This window comes from Nyctereutes procyonoides, unplaced genomic scaffold (assembly GCF_905146905.1).
Source record: "Nyctereutes procyonoides isolate TBG_1078 unplaced genomic scaffold, NYPRO_anot_genome, whole genome shotgun sequence".
In the NCBI taxonomy this organism is placed as follows: domain Eukaryota; kingdom Metazoa; phylum Chordata; class Mammalia; order Carnivora; family Canidae; genus Nyctereutes; species Nyctereutes procyonoides.
Genome location: NW_026575120.1, coordinates 17,219,788 through 17,238,521, shown reverse-complemented (window position 1 = coordinate 17,238,521; position 18,734 = coordinate 17,219,788). Strand labels below are relative to the sequence as shown.

The 18,734-nt window shown below is 50.9% G+C and overlaps 1 protein-coding gene across 1 annotated transcript in view; it reads left to right on the top strand.

The window, feature by feature from the left end:
* The first annotated feature begins 5,794 nt into the window (after positions 1–5,794).
* The window catches only part of SFRP1 (secreted frizzled related protein 1), a 43,993-nt gene continuing 31,053 nt past the window's right edge, over positions 5,795–18,734 (top strand). Inside the window, exons 1-2 of the mRNA XM_055334900.1 lie at positions 5,795–6,872; positions 12,402–12,479. Coding sequence (XP_055190875.1) covers positions 6,329–6,872; positions 12,402–12,479 — 622 coding nt within the window. The 5' untranslated portion in view covers positions 5,795–6,328. The remainder of the gene's footprint in view (positions 6,873–12,401; positions 12,480–18,734) is intronic.

Here is an 18,734-nt window from a genome sequence, read left to right as displayed (position 1 = left end):
CATTTGTATCCGAACTCTTCTTGAGAAAGGTGGTGGAGCTGTCTGGTATGCTGCAATGAAGGGTTATGTAAATAAACACAGGGCTTCTTGGGGAATGTGTCCTGCTGCTGGGCCACTGCCCTCCCTGGGGTGATCCTGGCAGATTTACGGGGCCTGCCTTCAGGGAAGCATGTGCCACTTCGCTTCCTGGGGAGAGGTGAAGCGAAGGCCTTCCCTAAAGGCCTGTTTTTCCTACTCTGTGGTGTCCCAGTAAAGCCTTGAGCTCTGAAGCCAGGACCTGGCATCAGGTGTCACAGGGCTAGATCCCCTACCAGCTTCTCTTGCCTCACCCCACACCCAGGTGTTGTCAGAGGCTTCTGAAAACCTGGCCTTCTGGATACCAGCACCTGTTTTTAAAGATTTATTTATTCACTCAAAGAACAAATAATCCAATCAAGAAATGGGCAGAAGACATGAACAGTTACTTCTTCAAAGCAGACATACAAACGGACAACAGACATGAAAAAATGCTCAACATCACTTGGCATCAGGCAAATACAAATCAAAACCACAATGAGATGCCACCTCACACCAGTGAGAACGGGGAAAATGAACAAGTCAGGAAACAACAGATGTTGGCGGGGATGTGGAGGAAGGGGAACCGTCTTGCACTGTTGGTGGGAATGCAAGCTGGTGCAGCCACTCTGGAAAACAGTATGGAGGTTCCTCAAGAAGTTGAAAACAGAGCTGCCCTATGACCCAGCAATTATACTGCTGGGTATTTACCTCAAAGATAAAAATGAGGTGAAATGATGGGACACCTGCACCCCAATGTCTATAGCAGCAATGTCCACAATAGCCAAACTAAAGAAAGAGCCCAGATGTCCTTCGACAGATGAATGGATAAAGAAGATGTGGTCTATATATACAATGGAATACTACTCAGCCATCAAAAACCCAAAATCTTGCCCTTTGCAACAACATGGATGAAACTAGAAGATATTATGCTAAGTAAAATAAGTCAGTCAGAGAAAGACAATTATCATATGATCTCACTCATATATGGAATTTAAGACACAAAACAGGATCACAGGGGAAGAGAGGAAAAATAAAACAAGATGAAATCAGAGAGGGAGACAGACCATAAGAGACTCTTAATCATAGGAAACAAACTGAGGGTTGCTGGAGGGGAGGGGGATGAGGAGATGGGGTAACTGGGTGATGCACATTAAGGAGGGCACACGATATAGTGAGCACTGGGTGTTATATAAGATGGATGAGTCACTGACTCTACCTCTGAAACCAACAATACATTGTATGTTAAATAATTGGATTTAATAAAATTTTTAAAAATACAGATTATTTATTTGAGAGAGAGAAAGAAAGAGAGAAATCATGCAGAAGCAACGGGAGAGGCAGAGGGAGAGGATCTCAAGCAGTCTCCCCGATGAGCACAGAGCACAGTGCGGGGCTCGATCTAACCACCCTGAGATCATGACCTGAGCCAAAACCAAGAGTCAGACACCTAATGGACTGAGCCATCCTTGTGTCCCACCAGCCCCTGTTTTTAGCAAGATTGCATTAGTATTCACAGTAGTGTCCAAGCAGGATTTATAGGAAATTCTGCTCATTTACTGGAGCTGGCCACTATGTTCACCACCCACATCCTACCCACCCTCTAGAGCAGCCTACTGTGTGTGTGCCCTGGGGGTGAGAGTGGAGTCTGCCTATAGTGGCATCTGTGCACCAACCAGGTCCCTCTGGACTTGGATGAGACGAAAGCCAGTACAAAAGCCCCAGGCCCTCTTTCCAATCCTTGTGTAAGGTGCTTAGGATCATTTCCCTTAGAATTCATATATAGGAAAGATTTTTCTCACCTGCAGACAAAGAGAGCTATGTGAGTTGTTCATGCTTACTTTTTACCTTGGTTCTTAGGAAACCCAGTGCATAATCGCCGCTCAGGTGTAATGCCTCTCTCAGCCTGGCTACTTCACTTTCTGTCTCCCTCCACTACATATCAACACTCTTTGTGTGTTGGAGGGCCTTACAGAGCACTGGCTGGCTGCCTGGACAGTGAGAGATGCTGAGGACGCCCATGTGAGACAACATGTGACAAGATCCTGGCCTTCCATGGGCTCACAGTCACACAGTCTGTAGATACCCCAAAACGGTTTTAAAACGTCCACACGAGTGCTGTAATGCAGTGTTCTGAGCAAGGGGAGGAGAAAGTGGTTAATCCAATGCCAGGTAGAGAAGAGAGGTGACGGACCGAGCGGAGTCAGGAAAGGCAGCTGGAAGGATGGGTGGTAGGCTTGCCAGATTAAACACAGGACATGGAGTTCAGTTTCAACTTCACATAAACAGGAATAATTGATCTTATATGTATGTCCCATGCAATATTTGGGGCATACTTATACTAAAAATATTAAAAAGCAAGTACCATATTTTACTTTTTGCAGTAGCAGGACAGGCATCAATAGTTCCGTTTTCCAGATGAGAACTCTAGGACCAGAGGGAGAAAGTGCAAGGCACCCAACCTGTGAGTAGCAGAAGTAAAGCACTACTCACTATTTCCTGAGTCTGGGCCAGAATGCTTTTCTCTGCATTGCACCAGACCCGCCACCACCCAGCCACAAGTGGGACACCCTCTTGCTACTGCACGGCTCCTGGTTGATGCAGAGGATGCTGGGTGCATCTCTGGAGTGTCAGAAAAAAATCACTGATGATATGGTAATAGGAAAGAATAGGAGGAAGAGGCTGAAAAGCTCTACCCCCATCCCACCCCAGCCTTTTTCTAGGAACAGGCCAGAAGGAGCTAGCTTTGTGTGTGGGAAGAGGCCACCAGGTAGGCACCTGGCAGGCCCCTCCGTGGCCCTGATTGGCCCCAACATTCAGCTTTGGGCAATGGGAAGAGGAAGAATGCCTCCTTAGCTGGTGTTATGAAGCAACAGGGAATGCACTTCCAATTTTCATGTATGGGCATCTGGCAGTGGGGGAAAATCAGAACTCTTTTGAAATGGAAAACACAAGTTTAAAGTTGTATTTTCCCCCTGCTCATTCAAACCGTCCAAGGAGGAGAGACGTGCCTCCTGGCTCACAACTCTCATACTCTAGAACCCTGGTTTCTGGGAGCTCTGTCACGTCAATTGCATGTTTAAAGAAACTTTGTTCTAGAACGTTCTCCTCTATATTCATGCATTCTTGCCATTAGGGGAAAGGGAGACTTGACTTTGAAGCACAAAGTTTTGATAATATGAAAAAGGGCAAAAAACACCCCAACAAAAACCCCTGGAGGCTCCTCTAAAATGCAGTCTTCAGGCTGGTCTGCCTGGTGCTGTTATACAGTATGTGCACTGATTAGCAGGAGGCAGTCATTGTCCAGAATCTCAGGTGTGGGCTCAAGTCTATCAGTGGTACTTGGACCGAGTCAGTCCTTCTTTCCAACTGGGCCTTTAGGAGGAGCCAGGACTATACTGGGTTTAGGATTCTGGGTTCTTAGTTATACCACACTCCCTGTCTGTCCTCCAGACAATTGTGTCCCTAGTGGGGCTCAAGAGGCCCCTCTCAGGACACCTGGGTGGCTCAGTGCTTGAGCATCCCAGGATCGAGTTCCACATCGGGCTTCCTGCAGAGAGCCTGCTTCCCCCTCTGCCTGTGTCTCTGCCTCTCTCTGTGTGTCTCTTGTGAATAAATAAATACAATGTTAAACAAGAAAAATGAAAGTCTCTCTCTCTCTCTCTTTCTCTTTCTCTCTCTCTCACAGTAAGATAGGGTGGGTAACTGGGAGGTGAGGTTGATCAAAGACCACAAGGAACAACCAGGTGTGCGCTAGGTCCTCTCGTGAGTGGGACTGTGCAATTTCCTCCTGGCTTGAGACCTCCGAGACTGGGGGAGGTGCAGTTCACCTGAGCTACTTTCCAGAATGTTAATGGCGGACAGACCCAAGTCTCCCCACCATCTGGGGAGACTGCAAACATGAGTGAGAGGTCAGCTAGGCCTGGATTTCAGAGGTGAGAGGATGTTATCTACAAACACAACTCTTTCCAGTGAGTGAGTAAACAGATATATTTGGCTTGGGACTGAGGGCCTGGCTAGAGGAAAGAAAAAGACCCCCTACCAACAGCATTTTTCTCTAAATGCCCCTTGAATAGAGACACAGTTGCCTGGTCTCCTGCAGCCTATTCTCTGTGAGGAATGTCTTCCCCAGAGAAGCCAGGCTGAACATTACCAATTGTTTAGGGATTAACCCTTGGCCATCCAAAGTCTTGCTCTATCTGTCTCATCTCCTTCCCTACATTCTGCCCCTCTTGCTTTGGTGCACCTTTCATTAGCCAAGAAGCAACATTGGGGCTGGCCAATTGCAGACGCTTCCAGGGTGGAGAGTGGAATCCCAACTGCTGTACAGGCATGAGTGCTCTAAGAAAGGAGCCTCACATCTTTGCAAACTCTAGTAGTTTTACTTGGAATCTGTCCATTGAGAAATTAGGTCTGCAGAGTCCAAAGCAAGTTTCTCTAGAGCTTTCCAAACAAGCTGGCCCAGGGAGGCAGCACCTCCTACAGTGCCTGCCTTGAGCTCTGAGCTCTGTGGCCCATTTGCCACGTGGGGTGGTTGGTATCACACTGCTCTGATGCTGGTTTTCAACCTCCTTGGCCTCCCTCCACCCGCAGTTCAAGACAAGTGGTGTGGAGACCTAGTGAACTTCATGTGCTGCTGGCTGTTGCCACCTGTCCCTGGGGTCAGTCATGCTCGTAGTCTCAGCTCTCTGGAGCTCGACCCTTCCTTTTAGGGCAATGTTTGAAATATACAAAAAATTTCCAGGAACAATGAGGATGGGGAGACTTCTGTTTCTTTGGAGGAGGGCATTGCCTACATGAGAAGGCCTGGCTGTATTTCTTCTAATACATTCTATTGGCCTTCTGCCTTAAGGGGGACCCTTGGTTTTGACTTGAGGTTCCTGGACCAGCTCTGAATGTAGCATGTGTGCCTGAGTGATGGGCTTGGTATTTACACAAGCCACACTGATAAGTGCACATGTGTTTTTAATGTTCGGGCTTTCTGCACTACAAACATGTCAATGTGTATATGTGTGCACACACAGGCGAGCTGTCAGGCTGGGACTTGAGTAGGTCTTTTCTTTTCCTGTCCTCCCAAAGCTAACAGGCTTGTGAGTAATATTTCCTCCCACGCCGAGTCGCGTTGCAATAATCACCAAGTGCCTCCGGAGTCCGGCTGTCCCCACCTGGGAAGGTGCGGCCTTTTAAACCTGCGAGCAGCCCCCACTCACTGCACCTTCCCCCGCCTGAGCGGGAGGGACCGGCGGGGGCTTCGCACGCGGACCTCCGTGGGTTCCGCCTCGCTGAGCCCGGGTCCCGGTTTGCCCGATCCCGTCTGCCTTTGTACTGCGGCCCCGGAGGACAACAGCGAGAGGTGGGCCGCTTGTCTGGTGGGCTGCTGCTTGAAATCAGGAAAAAGCGTCAAAAGAAAAAACAAAAGAAGAAGAAGAAAAGAAGAAAAGGAAAGTGTTCACCATCGCGCGGATTTGGGAGTGCGGTGAAGGGCTCTTGCTTTCCTCCCAGCCGGCCCCAGGGGGCCAGCGCCGACTCTCTCTACCCGCCCCACACTCGTGTCTGTCCCCTCCTTCTCCTCCCGTCCGTTTCTTCTTCTTTTCCTTCTTTTCCTCTCTGTCCTTTCTCCTCCCTTTCCCCCCTCCCCCCCCCGCTCTTCTTCCGTTATTTATTTATTTATTTATTTATTTATTTATTTATTTATCTATTTATTTATTTATTTTTGGTTTTGTTTTTTAAGGGGTGTTGACCTGGGCTTACTTCTAGTAAACCGAACCCTCTTGCGAGGGAAGCGATTGGCTAATTGCGCGGGTGACTGACGTGCTCCGAGTGCGGCTCGCGGCGGCCGCGAGCTGATTGGTTGCGCGGGGAGGCTCCGAGGGCTCTGCAGCGGGAGCGCCGGGCACTCGAGCCGTGCGGCCTCGGGGGTCGGTGCCGCCCGCGCCCTGCAGCCGCCTCGCCCGCCCTGCCGCCCGCTGGCCGCCCTGCCGCGCCGCGCCGCGCCGCGCCGAGCCGAGCCGGGGCTGCACTCGCGCCGCCGCGCGCCCCCTCCCCGCCGCGCGCCCCTCCCCGCCGCGCGCCCCCTCCCCGCGCCAGCTCCCGCCGCAGGCCGAGGGCCGCCACCCGCCGAGCACCGGGCAGCAGCGCGCGGCCGCCGAGCACCGGGCGGCGCCGGGGACGCCGCCTTTTGTCCCCGGAGGTCCCTGCAAGTTTGCGGCGGGACGCGCGCGGGGAGGCGGCCGCTGCAGCCCCGACGTCGCGGGAGCGGGTGCGCCGAGCCGGCATGGGCAGCGGGCGCGGCGCGGGGGGCCGGCGCTGGGCCGCCCGGGGCGTGCTGCTGGCGCTGGCCGCCGGGCTCCTGGCCGCCAGCTCGGCCAGCGAGTACGACTACGTGAGCTTCCAGTCGGACATCGGCTCCTACCAGAGCGGGCGCTTCTACACCAAGCCGCCGCAGTGCGTGGACATCCCGGCGGACCTCCGGCTGTGCCACAACGTGGGCTACAAGAAGATGGTGCTGCCCAACCTGCTGGAGCACGAGACCATGGCCGAGGTGAAGCAGCAGGCCAGCAGCTGGGTGCCCCTGCTCAACAAGAACTGCCACATGGGCACCCAGGTCTTCCTCTGCTCGCTCTTCGCGCCGGTGTGCCTCGACCGGCCCATCTACCCGTGCCGCTGGCTCTGCGAGGCCGTGCGCGACTCTTGCGAGCCCGTCATGCAGTTCTTCGGCTTCTACTGGCCCGAGATGCTCAAGTGTGACAAGTTCCCCGAGGGGGACGTCTGCATCGCCATGACCCCGCCCAATGCCACCGAGGCCTCCAAGCCCCAAGGTCAGGCCGCCCCCCCCCACGCGCGCGAGCCCCCCAGCCGGGGCGGGCGGGGGTCCGGGGGCCGCCGCGGGCAGCCCCTGCCACCGCGCACCCCCGCCCGGCCCGCCGCTCCTCCCGGGCGTCGGGACGTGCTCCCTGCGGGCTGCTCCCGAGCTGTGCGGAGCGAGTTTTTAAAAAGCCTCGGGTCGGTCCGAGGTGTCGCTCAGCACCGCTCCCCACCCAGGTGCGCCGCGGGCTTCCCGGCGGCGGCGGCGGCGCCTAGGCCCCCAGCGAGCTCCACGCGGTGCCCCGAGCGGCTCCTCCTGGGACCTCGGCTCGCTCTTTCCATACCTGAGACAAAGCCTCATTCTCCCTGTGAAGGGACAGCCCTTCTCCGTCTGGAAGGGAACGGGTCCCCGTGGACGTTTTTAACACCCGAGACAAGATGCCCCAGAGGAAAACACCCAAATCCAGAGTGTAGAAAGCCCAGAAACGCCGAGAAAAAGCTAAGGCGCAGCTTTGTTCATTTTCGTAGGTTCGATGAGGATTAACCCCCCCCCCCCCCCGACTTTCCTTAGCTGGTCACTCAGCCTAGGAGCTCCGGCAGGGCTACCGAACTGGCTGAGAAAAAAGTTTAGAAACAGGATTTGTGTTTCTCCACCCTTCTCAGGCAGCAGCTCGGGGAGGGCTGGGGGCTAGAAAGTGCGTTCCCTCCTTCCTGCATACCCCCTGCTTCTCCCATTCACACAAATCCTCAGGTAATTAGAAAGATAAAAATGTAATTAGCTCATTGTTCCCCTCTCCTTGGGGAGTGGGGCTCGGAAAATCGCACTTTCCTGACTGCCCCGCCGACGGGCCTGTGCTTCCTCTCCGAACCCCTCCCACTTAAAGGGTAGCTCTTGAGTGGGAGGGAAAAAAATCTGGGAGACTCAAAGACACAAATCAAAACAAACGGGCAAAAAACCCAGCTGGCCTGACTCTTACGGGAGCGAATTCTTCGTAAGTAGTAGAGTCGAGGCTGAAAGATGTACGCTTAGTCCGGGGATGGCGAGCGGAGCCGTTCCAAGGTGCGCTTAGCGCAGGGCACGTGTCCCCAGGGGGTTTGAGGAGGGTGTTCGGGGTGGGGGACTTAGCTCTCCCTGAAATGATGCCTAAAAGAGAAATGTCCTCCGAAGGGTCTAGTCTTCCAGCGTGAGGGGGGTGCTAGGATGGGGAAAAGCAGTCCTGGCTTCTCCATGCTCCTGCTTATTCTAGGGGGTGACGACACTGGTCAGCTGTGACCGAGGTTGGGTGGCCTGGGCCCCTGCCAGGCGGGAGAGGCAGCAGCCTGGCTGAAGTGGCCAGGGCACCTCTGTTGGCCACTTCCTGGGTGTCTGCACAAGGTTAACCTTTGGGGGAAGTGCGGCCCTTTGGGAGCTAGAGCTTAGCAATTACCTAGAGCAAACAAAGCACTTTGTGTTCTGCCTTGTGGGGCGATCCCCTGCAGCCCACAGATTTCCCTTCTCCCCTTCCTCCCGGCCTGGCAGGGGGAGGTTAGCCCGGCTCTGCCCCAGAGGCCTCTGCTGCACTCCCAGTCGTCTCTTTGGGGGACAGCCTGTGCACATGAAGTGAAGACCTTTGGGCAAATCCCTTTTGAGGGGACAATGGGGGACTGGCCGAGATGCCTACCTATAAAAAGGGGAGAATTGTCCCAACGGCTGGCACGGAGTGGGGGAATAAGAGATCGTTGCTGTCTCGGCTTTGACTCCTTGGCCGCCCTTTCACCTGACTGCCACCTCCTGATTCTGGGCCTAGTTACCGCTGTCCCCTCTCCTCCCCTCTAGCCCAGGAGTGCCTAGGCAGGCATCCTCCTAAGGCCGGCTGCCAAATAGAGACAAGCCCGGAGGGGACCAGTCAGGTGTGGGGCTTGCGAACTGGTTCTCTCATTGTTTTTGGTGAGAGGTTCTGCCCGGAGAGAGCACCAGCTCCTCCCCAGCACTGCCGCTCTGGTGGGAGGGAGCCCCACATGAGGTCCTCTGAGGCTGCATGGCCATTGTCAGCTGAGCGTGGAGGTCAGAAGGGCTGTGTTGCGCGCGTGTGCGTGTGTGTGCGCGTGTGTGTGTGTGTGTGTGCGTGTGTGTGTGTGTGTGTGTGTGTAGGAGCAGGGTGAGACAGACCACACTGCCAGTCCTCATACCCTTCTGGCTAGTAGCTCCAGAACGGGGACTGGTACTTTTGGGCAAATACATACACGTGCACTACTGTTAGCCTCCTCTCTCTTTATTCTTTGAAATTAAAACCAAATTTTCAAAGCAACGCATATCTCTGCATGCTGTTCATGTAATTGGGCAGGTTTGGGGGGGGGTATTGGGCAGCCTTAGGGGCCACGTGTTAGTAAAGATCAACTTGATAATGAGAGATCAGTCCAAAGCTACTTTTCCCTCCAAAAGGCTGACGCCCTGGCTCTGTCAGCATCTGTTACGGGAGAGGCATAACTTTATGTACTTCCAGGACAGTTATTTCTAAATCTTGCACTTACAGGAGACCTATCCATTCCCAGGCCGATAAATTGTTGTTTCCCCTTCCAGCCAGGTTTCACTGAGTGAAATTGTATGAATCGGCACATATTTGGGGTTTTATTTTTTTGTTGTCCAGATATGTCGTGTGTTAGATCAGCGTGGCCATTCTAGTGGCAGATTGCAGAGGCCTTGGTGCCCTCAGGTCTCCTGAGAGCCTCTTGAGCGTTTTGTCTCGGGGTGTCAAGGCGCTGGCCAGGGAAGACCTGCTGTGTGTGCGCGTGAGAGTTTTGTGTAATTGTGTGTATGTGTGTGTGCATGAGAGAGAGAGAGAGAGAGAGAGAGAGAGAGAGAGAGAGAACATGTGGGTACTGCCTTTTTTTTAAATCACTTAATTGTAACTCTAGTGTTGGACTGTCTCCTCTCCTCCCTTAAGATATTAATGAAACACAAAACCTTTCTGTTTTTGGTTCCTTTGCTTTAAACATTATTTTCAATATACCTTAAAACAGCAGTTTAGTTCTACCTCTCAGATGGATGGTGGATTTCTCCTGCTGAGGCTGCCTGCAGGGCCCCAAGGACACACCAGAGGGGGCACAGATTAATATTGCATTACACATTCCTCCTTTCCTTGGATCAAGCTGCTCCAGAGTTGGCCACGAGAAAAGTCACGATGGGGGTTAGCCATGTTGAGAGCACACAGAGCTCACCCCAACATGCTCTTTCTACCTTGAGAGGCACTGAAGGTCAAACATTAATTGATGGGCCTGAGAGAAATGCCCCTGTGGCCTACAGAGCCCATCAGGGAACCCAGAGGATCCAGAGGGGATGATGTGAGTGTGCCAGGGGGACAGTGTTTTATATTCTCACTGCCCCAGCCCTGCTACTTGTTTGGTCGAGATTATATTAATAGAAACTTGCAGTGTGATAACTTCCACTTGAAAGAAAGAAAAAGAAAGAAAGAAAGAAAGAAAGAAAAGAAAGAAGAGAGAAAGAAAGAAAGAAAGAAAGAAAGAAAGAAAGAAAGAAAGAAAAAGAAGAAAGAAAGAAAGAAAGAAAGAAAGAAAGAAAGAAAGAAAGAAAGAAAGAAAGAAAGAAAAACAAGGAAAACCCCAAGGCACACTTCACTCTCCCTGGATGGGTTACATGGTCCTTCCCATATTTCAGGACCTCTTTTTCCTGTTTTTCTCCCCACGGAAGCAACAACTATAATGCAAAATCCTGGGTTAGTTTTTCCCTTTGTCAGAAACACTACCTCCAGAACCTAATTTCAAGTTCTGGCTGAAAAACAAATTTCCAAATTCTGGGCCAAAAGACAGTCACACAGTCTTCTGCTTAGAAGAAGACTGGCTGTGGTTCGTGCTGCCCTCAGAATCTGGATGGTGTTTGGCCCTGGGCACAAAGTGAAGGGGGGAGAGGAATGTTTCGGAAGATGAAGGGTTGTGGTCTCTGCTGGGCCAGGAGGGGACCCTGCTTGGAAGTGGGGGTGATGGGCTGGGGACTAGGTATGTCCTGGGAGCAGCACTGGCCTAGCAGGGCTGTGTCGCTTCCCCCATAGCATCACCATCGTGGGGCCTTGGTCCGTTTCACTGAACCACAGAGCAACTCACAGGCAGGGGATGCTGCCACTGAGGCCACTGCAGAGGGCAGTGGGGGAGAAGAAGACAGAGGGCCTTACATCTTACAATTTGCCTTGGGGTGACTTTCCTGTGCTCCTCTGCTCCAGCCTGGCTTGGCCTCCAGTGCTTTGCCAGGGGTGAGGTGCCCTTAGAACGTGCTAAGGCTTCCCTAGATCATGGATTAAACTCCCAGTGGTCAATGGATAATGGTGGGGTTGGTGGTGGGGTTGATAGGCCACCTCACCCTTCTGGGGATTGCACTTTCTCCCTGTCCTCCCACAGAGGCACTTCACCTCCCGGGGATCCCCTCCCCAGCATTTTGGCTTGGAAGAGGCCTCTGGCCCTGGCCTCAGAAGTACACTCCCCCCCCGGCCCCCCCACTGCTGTGCCTAGTGCCTGGCAATGGCCCTCATGCTTGCCACACACACTCCTCTTCAAAGTACTTCACAATGCCGTGCAAAGGCCTTCAGAGGGTCCCCTGTAGCTCCGCCCTCCCAGCTCTCCCATTTGGCAGCTCTTGCTAATGCTACCCCCAGCCCCCACCCAGGTGCCCCTGCCTCCCACCCAGGCAGGCAGGCAGGCAGGCAGGGACTTGGACTGCAATAGCCCTTTTGGAAAGGGGACTTTGGGGCCTACGGCTAGACTTTGTGATTCTTTTTTTTTTTAATAAATTTATTTTTTATTGGTGTTCAATTTGCCAACATATAGAGTAACACCCAGTGCTCATCCCATCATAGACTTTGTGATTCTGACTGAGTTTCCTTCTCTTGGCTCCTAGAGAGGGGGTCAGATTGATCTGCTGTCCTGTTGGGAGTTTGGGCATGGGAACGGGGCATGGATCAGAGAGAGACACTTAAGGGAGAGGGGAGGAAGAACAAGAAACAAACAACTGGAATAGATGACGACTCCCCTCAAGCCACAGTTCATAGACCCGCCCCTGCCCAGCCCCAGGTAAATTGGGTTGGAATAGTTGTGCCAGGGGCACCTGGCAGCTCAGTGGTTGAGCATCTGCCTTCGGCTCTGGTCGTGATTCTGGGATTCTGGGATCAAGTCCGGCATCGGGCTCCCCACAGGGAGCCTGCTTCTCCCTCTGCCTGTGTCTCTGCCTCTCTGTCTCTCATAAATAAATAAATAAATAAATAAATAAATAAATAAATAAATAAAAATGAATAAATAAATAAATAGATAAAATTAAATAAATACATGGTCATGCCATAGTCAATAGTTTTATCCCCCATGGTTTTAAGAAACTATGTGCATTTGGCTTTAGGGCCAGGGCTCCAGGACTCTTTGATTCTCCAGTTGCCCTTCAGAAATTCTGGAAGACCTTTAACTACTTTCAGCCTGGTCCTGACCTCTTCCCCAGGGGGAGCTCCTTCTAGAACCCCTAACCCCTATTACTCACAGCTCCTCTTTCTCCTGCTTTCCCTTCCCAGGCACAACCGTGTGTCCTCCGTGTGACAATGAGTTGAAATCTGAAGCCATAATTGAACATCTCTGCGCCAGCGAGTTTGGTAAGAAAGCATCCCTGGCCACCTCTGGGAGGTTCGGCATATTCCCTGGTCTTCCTAGTTTGCATCCCTGGTCAACACGGAGCCTGTGGATGCATCTCTTTGGAGCTTCATGGTCTCTCCCTTGATTCTGCCCGAATGGCTGCTTTTCTCAGGTCCATGAGATGTAGATAGGGTGGAGAACTGGCTCGTTTTTATTAAACTTGGCCTCTGCCCTTCTGTGAGGGATCTGTGTGAGGGATCACTGGATGGGTTTGGGGGGACCTTCTCCAGGAGAGGAGGGCGGCAGACTTGAGGACAGGTGGAAGAGCTAGGAAATAACACCACTCCTTGGATGCTCCCGGGGTTGGGGGGGCACCTAGGAGGTCCTGTGGGCTGCTTAGCTGGCTGTCCCTCCATACTAGACTTTCTCCATCCACCCCTAGGTGTCAACACCACTCCACCCAGGTTCTGAAATGATGGCACAGGGTGCCCTCCCAGGGAGGGGGAGTCCAGTGCTGTGGGCATTTAGAGGGGCCCCTGTCAGGTCCTTCCTGGCACAGAAAATTGACCTCCCCCCTGTAGTGAGAGTTCTCTTCCTCCTTTCCAAATCACTCTGGGTTAAAAAGGAATTCCAAATCAGCCTTTATAGCCCCAGGAGAAGGGCTGGATGTGGCCTGGGGAGCAGAACTCAGGGGATCTTTCAAGGATGGCTCCTTCTAGTCAGCCCCATGGAAGACCTGAACAGCTCCAGACACCCTGAGCCCATCTTCTCTGGGAGAGGTAGATGTCAACCACATCTGTTTGGAGGGTTGGCTCCTTCTATTTTATCAAGATGCTGAGAAGTGGCTCTGCTTAGGCCAGGCCCACTTTGCTGAAGGAAGGTACAGTCTGACAATGAACAGTGTATTTCCTGTGATTCCTGTATTGTGTCCTTGAGGCTGGATTTCATGCAGAACTCTTACCAGGAAAAGCAGAACGGTAGGTAATGTGTCTGTCCATTCAGGGCTACCTGCTCCATGTTTTCATTAACCACACATAGTGAGGCATGTGGAAGGGCCTAGAACTGGCAGAGGGCGTATCTGAGTCACACAAATGTGACCTGAACATGCAAGTTGGAGTAAATTGTACATGTGACACACATATTCTCAGGATTGTCATGGTGACTGAAGATGGAAGGGGGAGAACTCAGACCCTTTGCCATGGAAAACTTCTTGAGGATGGATATGCCTTGTGTGTTTTGTTTGTGTGCTAGGCATTTCTGCCTCCTTTGTTCTTGGTGGAGGACTGAGGACATCTAGGAAGATTGGTCCAGTATGCATTTTCCTGCTTGTCTTTGAGTCACATCCTTTTCTTTGGTTGCTGTTTTAAATGAAGTTAAAGGAAATGGTAGAGGGCCCCTGAGGTGATGTGTGCAGGTTCTGCTGACCCTTCCATTGACCAGTAGTCACATTTGCTTCTTGATGCTCACCGCCTTGCTTCATCAGAGGTGCCGAGAGCCCAGCTGAGCCCAGCAGGTTTCCTGCCATAGAGTCTGTGGATACACAGCCCCACACTGTGTTAGCGACAAGTTTTTCTTTTACAGGTGGGGTTGAGATTTCTTCCTAAAGACGAATTTGGACAGAGGAAAAACAATCTCTCAGAAATCCTGATGAGAAGCCTTTTGTGGCATGGCTGGGGCAGAAAGAATCTTTTAAGATATGGCTATGATCCCAAAGAATTCTTACAGGAGCTAACCAAGGAGCCACATTTAGATTTCACTGATCCTTTTCAGATACTACAAATGAGCACACTCACTTTTAGAAGTGGGTCCCTTGATATTGTGCAAATCTAGGGAACCATATTAAAGTAAATTCTGAAAGGTAATATATTAGCTGAAGTTTTATGCTCATATGACTTCTATTAGGCTCAGCTCCTGAGGGAAGACTGATGGAAAATTCTGGAACTCAGTGTGTGGAGGTGATTGACCAACTGTGCCTTCCTAATCAGGAACTCAAATTCAATGTATTTGATCATTCATTGATTCATGTATCCATTCATTCAACATTTTAAAAAGATACTTTTATTTATGTAAGAGAGAGAGAGAGAAGGAGCAGGGGGAGAGGGAGAATCAGAGAATCAGACCCCCTGCTCAGCACGGAACCCAGCACAGGACTTGATCCGGGACTCTGGGATTGTGACCCAGACGCTTAACGGACTGAGCCACCCAAGGTCCTCTCATTCAACATTTCTTGAGTGCAAAGCACTGTGCTAGATACCTTACTCCTAAATACTTACCTAGAATAAAGTGCACATTAATTTATTATTTTTTTTTCTTAAACACTGACCAAACACTAATCAGTGATTTTCTAGAGAGTCACAGAGTCGTGATATAACTCACCAGCAGAGGAGGAGGCTGTGGGAACCCAAGGCCAAATTAATGTTAGGGAACTGTGAGAAGAGAATCTGTGTCTTTATGCTCAGAGTCTTTGTCTGGAACTTACCAACCTGAACTTGTCATCACATCTCCTCCCTCCATTCCCACTTACTCACCAAAATTCTGGTAATTGGGGATTTTGTGGCAACTAGCTAAATTAGAGACATTCTCTAGAAGTTGGCTGAAGAGGCAAGCTTTGGGAGGGAATTTGAATGTGGAAGGTTGTCCTTATGGTGTAGGGTGGGGGTCTAGAGGGTGCTCAGGTTACTCCCCTGAGAGGAACTTCCTTTCCTCACTGTAGTAGCTACCTGCTAAGTTGGCCAGCCACCTGCTCGCTGCTTATAGGAGGGAGGGGTAGATCTTATTTTAATGACCAGTCAGGTTTTGGCAGATCTGAGTAATTAGTGGCTTGGGACTGTGTTCCTTTCACCCTGAGGTGATTTCCTTCTTGGGTTCAGAGAATTTTGGAGGTCCTCCTGGACCCTCCAGGTCATCCTATCAAATCCACTTATTTCATAAATAAGGAATCTGACTTTCCCACCTGGAGTTCTTTTACTATCTGGTATGCTGCCCATCTCATTTCAGAGAAGATGAACGGCCACTGGGCTCTGGCATGGAGGCATTTATCCCCTCAGCATGGGTATGGTGTTGCCAAGCCTTTTGAACTGGGTGCAGGAGATACTTTTTGTTTTTTTGTTTGTAATGTTCTTATAAGGCAATAAATAGGATTTTTTTTTCACTCTGCAGGGGCTGAGCTTAACTCTGCCCTTCTCAGCATCCTGGAGAATGCAGCCTTGTTGAGAAACTTGTTTCTTAGCTCAGTTCATTTCAAGTAAGTGAGGCAGTCAGCCAGGCTGATGGGATTCAGTTAGGAAACAAAGAAATTCAGCAATGCAAGCTGACACACAACAGAAAAGAAAGAGAATGTTTTACTCCCTACTCCACGGATCAAACTTTGCATTAAGTGGCCCTGACATCCCCGGTGGGAAGACATCAGGTTGTTGGAAGGCTTTCTCTGAGCTCTAGGAATAAGGGGGTGCATTCCTTCTGGGTCAGCACACACACTCGCCCTCCTGCCAATGCATCCTCAGACTCCTGCAGCCTCGGTGGAGCTGGGCGTGCACAGTCCGTCACCTCCTTCCCAGGCGGTGCATTTTTAAATCTCTGGCAGGTCTATTTGGCCACTAGGCTCTCCACCTCGCACTGTACCCCCTCAGTTCAGAGCACATTTTTTCCCCCAACAGGGAAAAGTGTCAGTAGAAACACCTGTGTGCTGATACTCAGGAATGCAGCTGGATCAGCCTGGATCAAGTACCAGATGTGGGAAAGCCAACAGTTAGATGGTGCAAAGGCTCTGAATTCAACATGGTGGCCAGCCTGCCTGCTGTGCTGAAATTGGGATGCACCGCTCTGCTTTTTGTTCTCTCTGCTTTTCCTGCTAGGTGACAACAGGGTGCCACTCCTTTCTCTTAAACAGGCCAGTATCGCATTTGCAGGCTGCCACACTAGTAATCCTGCTGTTAACAACTCGGTGCCCATCAGCATCTTTCCCTCACGTTAGCTTATCCCAGGGATGTGAAGATCTGGTTTATAATTGCTGGGAGCCTAGGACCCTGCCTCCGGCCAGGCTCTCTAGCTTCTCCTATTTGTAAACACCCTTAAGCTTTTTCTGCTAGAAGTGTGTATGATGATGTACTTCTGCTGAGATAGTTCAGAGCTTCCTCTCGTCCTGGCTACTCCAGTTTTTGAGCTTGCGAGTTCAGGTGGCAACTTCTTTACCCCAGTATTTTTTTTGCTGTGGAAAAAAAGATTTCTTTGCCTCCAGAAATTTTCCCTGCCTTCTGGAAGGATTTTTTTTTCCTTTTATATGTTTCCTCATAAAGAGTAAAACCGTACTTTGTAACACCAAACTGAGTCAAATAGGAAAGGACAGAAATCAGGTCTCGCTGTTAGCATTTGGGAGTATTTCCTAAAAGAAATCTTTCCAGAAGTTCCTGAACCTTCACTAATTTGTTCTCACTCTGCTGGACTCTTTTTTCAAGGTATCTTGGCTGTGCTGCTGTTTGGAGGCAGAGTGCTTTACTCTGAAAGGCTGTTCGATCTCTTGCAAAAAGTAGATTCAGCCTTTTCCAAAGTAAACCTTGGGTTTCCTCCCGCAGGTGAGGAAAACCGGCTGCCAGCACAGTAATTGCAACATCTGTAAGCTGCTGGAGAGCAGGGTCTGTGTCCTGTGCCCTATTTTACCTAATGCAAGACGCCCATTAATTATGAGATGTGCTGTTTTGTACCCTAACAAAGGAAGCATACTTCACTTTACAAATGTGAAGATAATCTGTGTCTTAGAATGAACAAAACAAGGCCTGTTTGTACTTAAACAGTCCCTGGAACTGTGTCTTCCCCATGGTAGACATGAAATGAAAGTTTGTCAGATGAGTATTGGAATGATGGGATGGTAGGGGATATGGTAATTGGACTTCCTTTTTTTTTTAATAAAAGGAGAAAGCTCCTTTCCAAGTGACTATGTACAACATGGTTATTAATTTCAAGGAAAACTTCATGCCCTGTTTTGGGTGACTGAGTGTAGATGTGTGTATGTTAAAAAAAAAAAAAAGAACAAAAGCACTCACATCCAGAAATCCAGTTCAGTCAAAGTAAAATTAAATAGAGGAGAAGGCACACAGCTCCCGGGGTGGAGTTGGCAGGCTGAAAACAACTGGTTTTTATTGTCATTGAAGACCTCTGAAATACATTCCCATCCGCAGATCTGTAAATACTTGGAAGGGATTGTTACAGCATTTCATGTGAGGGGAAAACATGGGGTGGATGCTGTAAGTCCACGGGAAGCATAGCTCACAGCTCACAGCCCGTGTCCCGATCTGAGTAGCCTTCCTGTGCTGGGGGGTATAGGGATGGGAAGGGGGGGCGGTGTGCTGGCCGGTGCAGAGGCTGTGGCTGAACCAGGGCCTGGAAGCCTTTGGTTGGCTGGGCTGGTAATGATGTCCATTGCCTGCTTGCCCGTGGTCTCAGATTGGAGACTGTCTGAGCACGTCCCCAACCTAGGGTCCTGGCCAGAGAATCAGGCCCTGGGCAGTTTGGGCTGGGGTCACGTGGGGACCACTTTGCACTCTGAAGCCATGCCAAGGAACCTCTGGGCAAAGGGGGGAAAGAGCCGCATTTATCCCTCTGGTGAGCCCGGTGCTCCCTGTCTCCATGTGTAGTTCTCTCTTGGCTCCATCTGGTAGGAAGATACTTAAGTAAAGCAAATTTCAGTGAGGATCACTCTTCTTTAGCATATTTGAGCCTGTGAAAGTAGAGTGAGGTATGAGAAAGGACACAGAAGGGAGGCTTCATGGATGGGGCACGGCCTTCCCTGAAACTGAGTTCACTTCTTCCTCTGCTACTTTAGTTCTTCCATTGCATGGCCTGCAGCACCAGGCAAATCCCTTACCCTCTGCAGGACTCAGTCTCCCTCTATTTCATATCCAGGAATAGGTTTTGGTGAGGAGCAGATGAGACGGTGTGTCAGGAACCCAGCCCTGGGCCCAGCACGCCGGCCGGACTCACTAAACACTCATCGTGGCGATCCTTCCGGGACGGAAGTAGCCGAACCAGCTGTCCTGGGCAACGAGGCCCCCCTCGGGTTCTCCCAAGAGAAGCGAGAGGTGCATCTCAGGAGCTCCCCGTCCTCTGCTCTCAGCATATTTATTGAAATCTTTCCCCAGCCTAATTCTGTTTTCAACCCTGTCCCCTCCTTGCGTCCCGCTAGAGTGATTGCTTTTCTCTGTCCTAAGACTGATTCCACCGTGGGCACGATTGGTTCAGGATTGGTCAACACACGACATTCCCCCCTTGTGGCTAAGTCC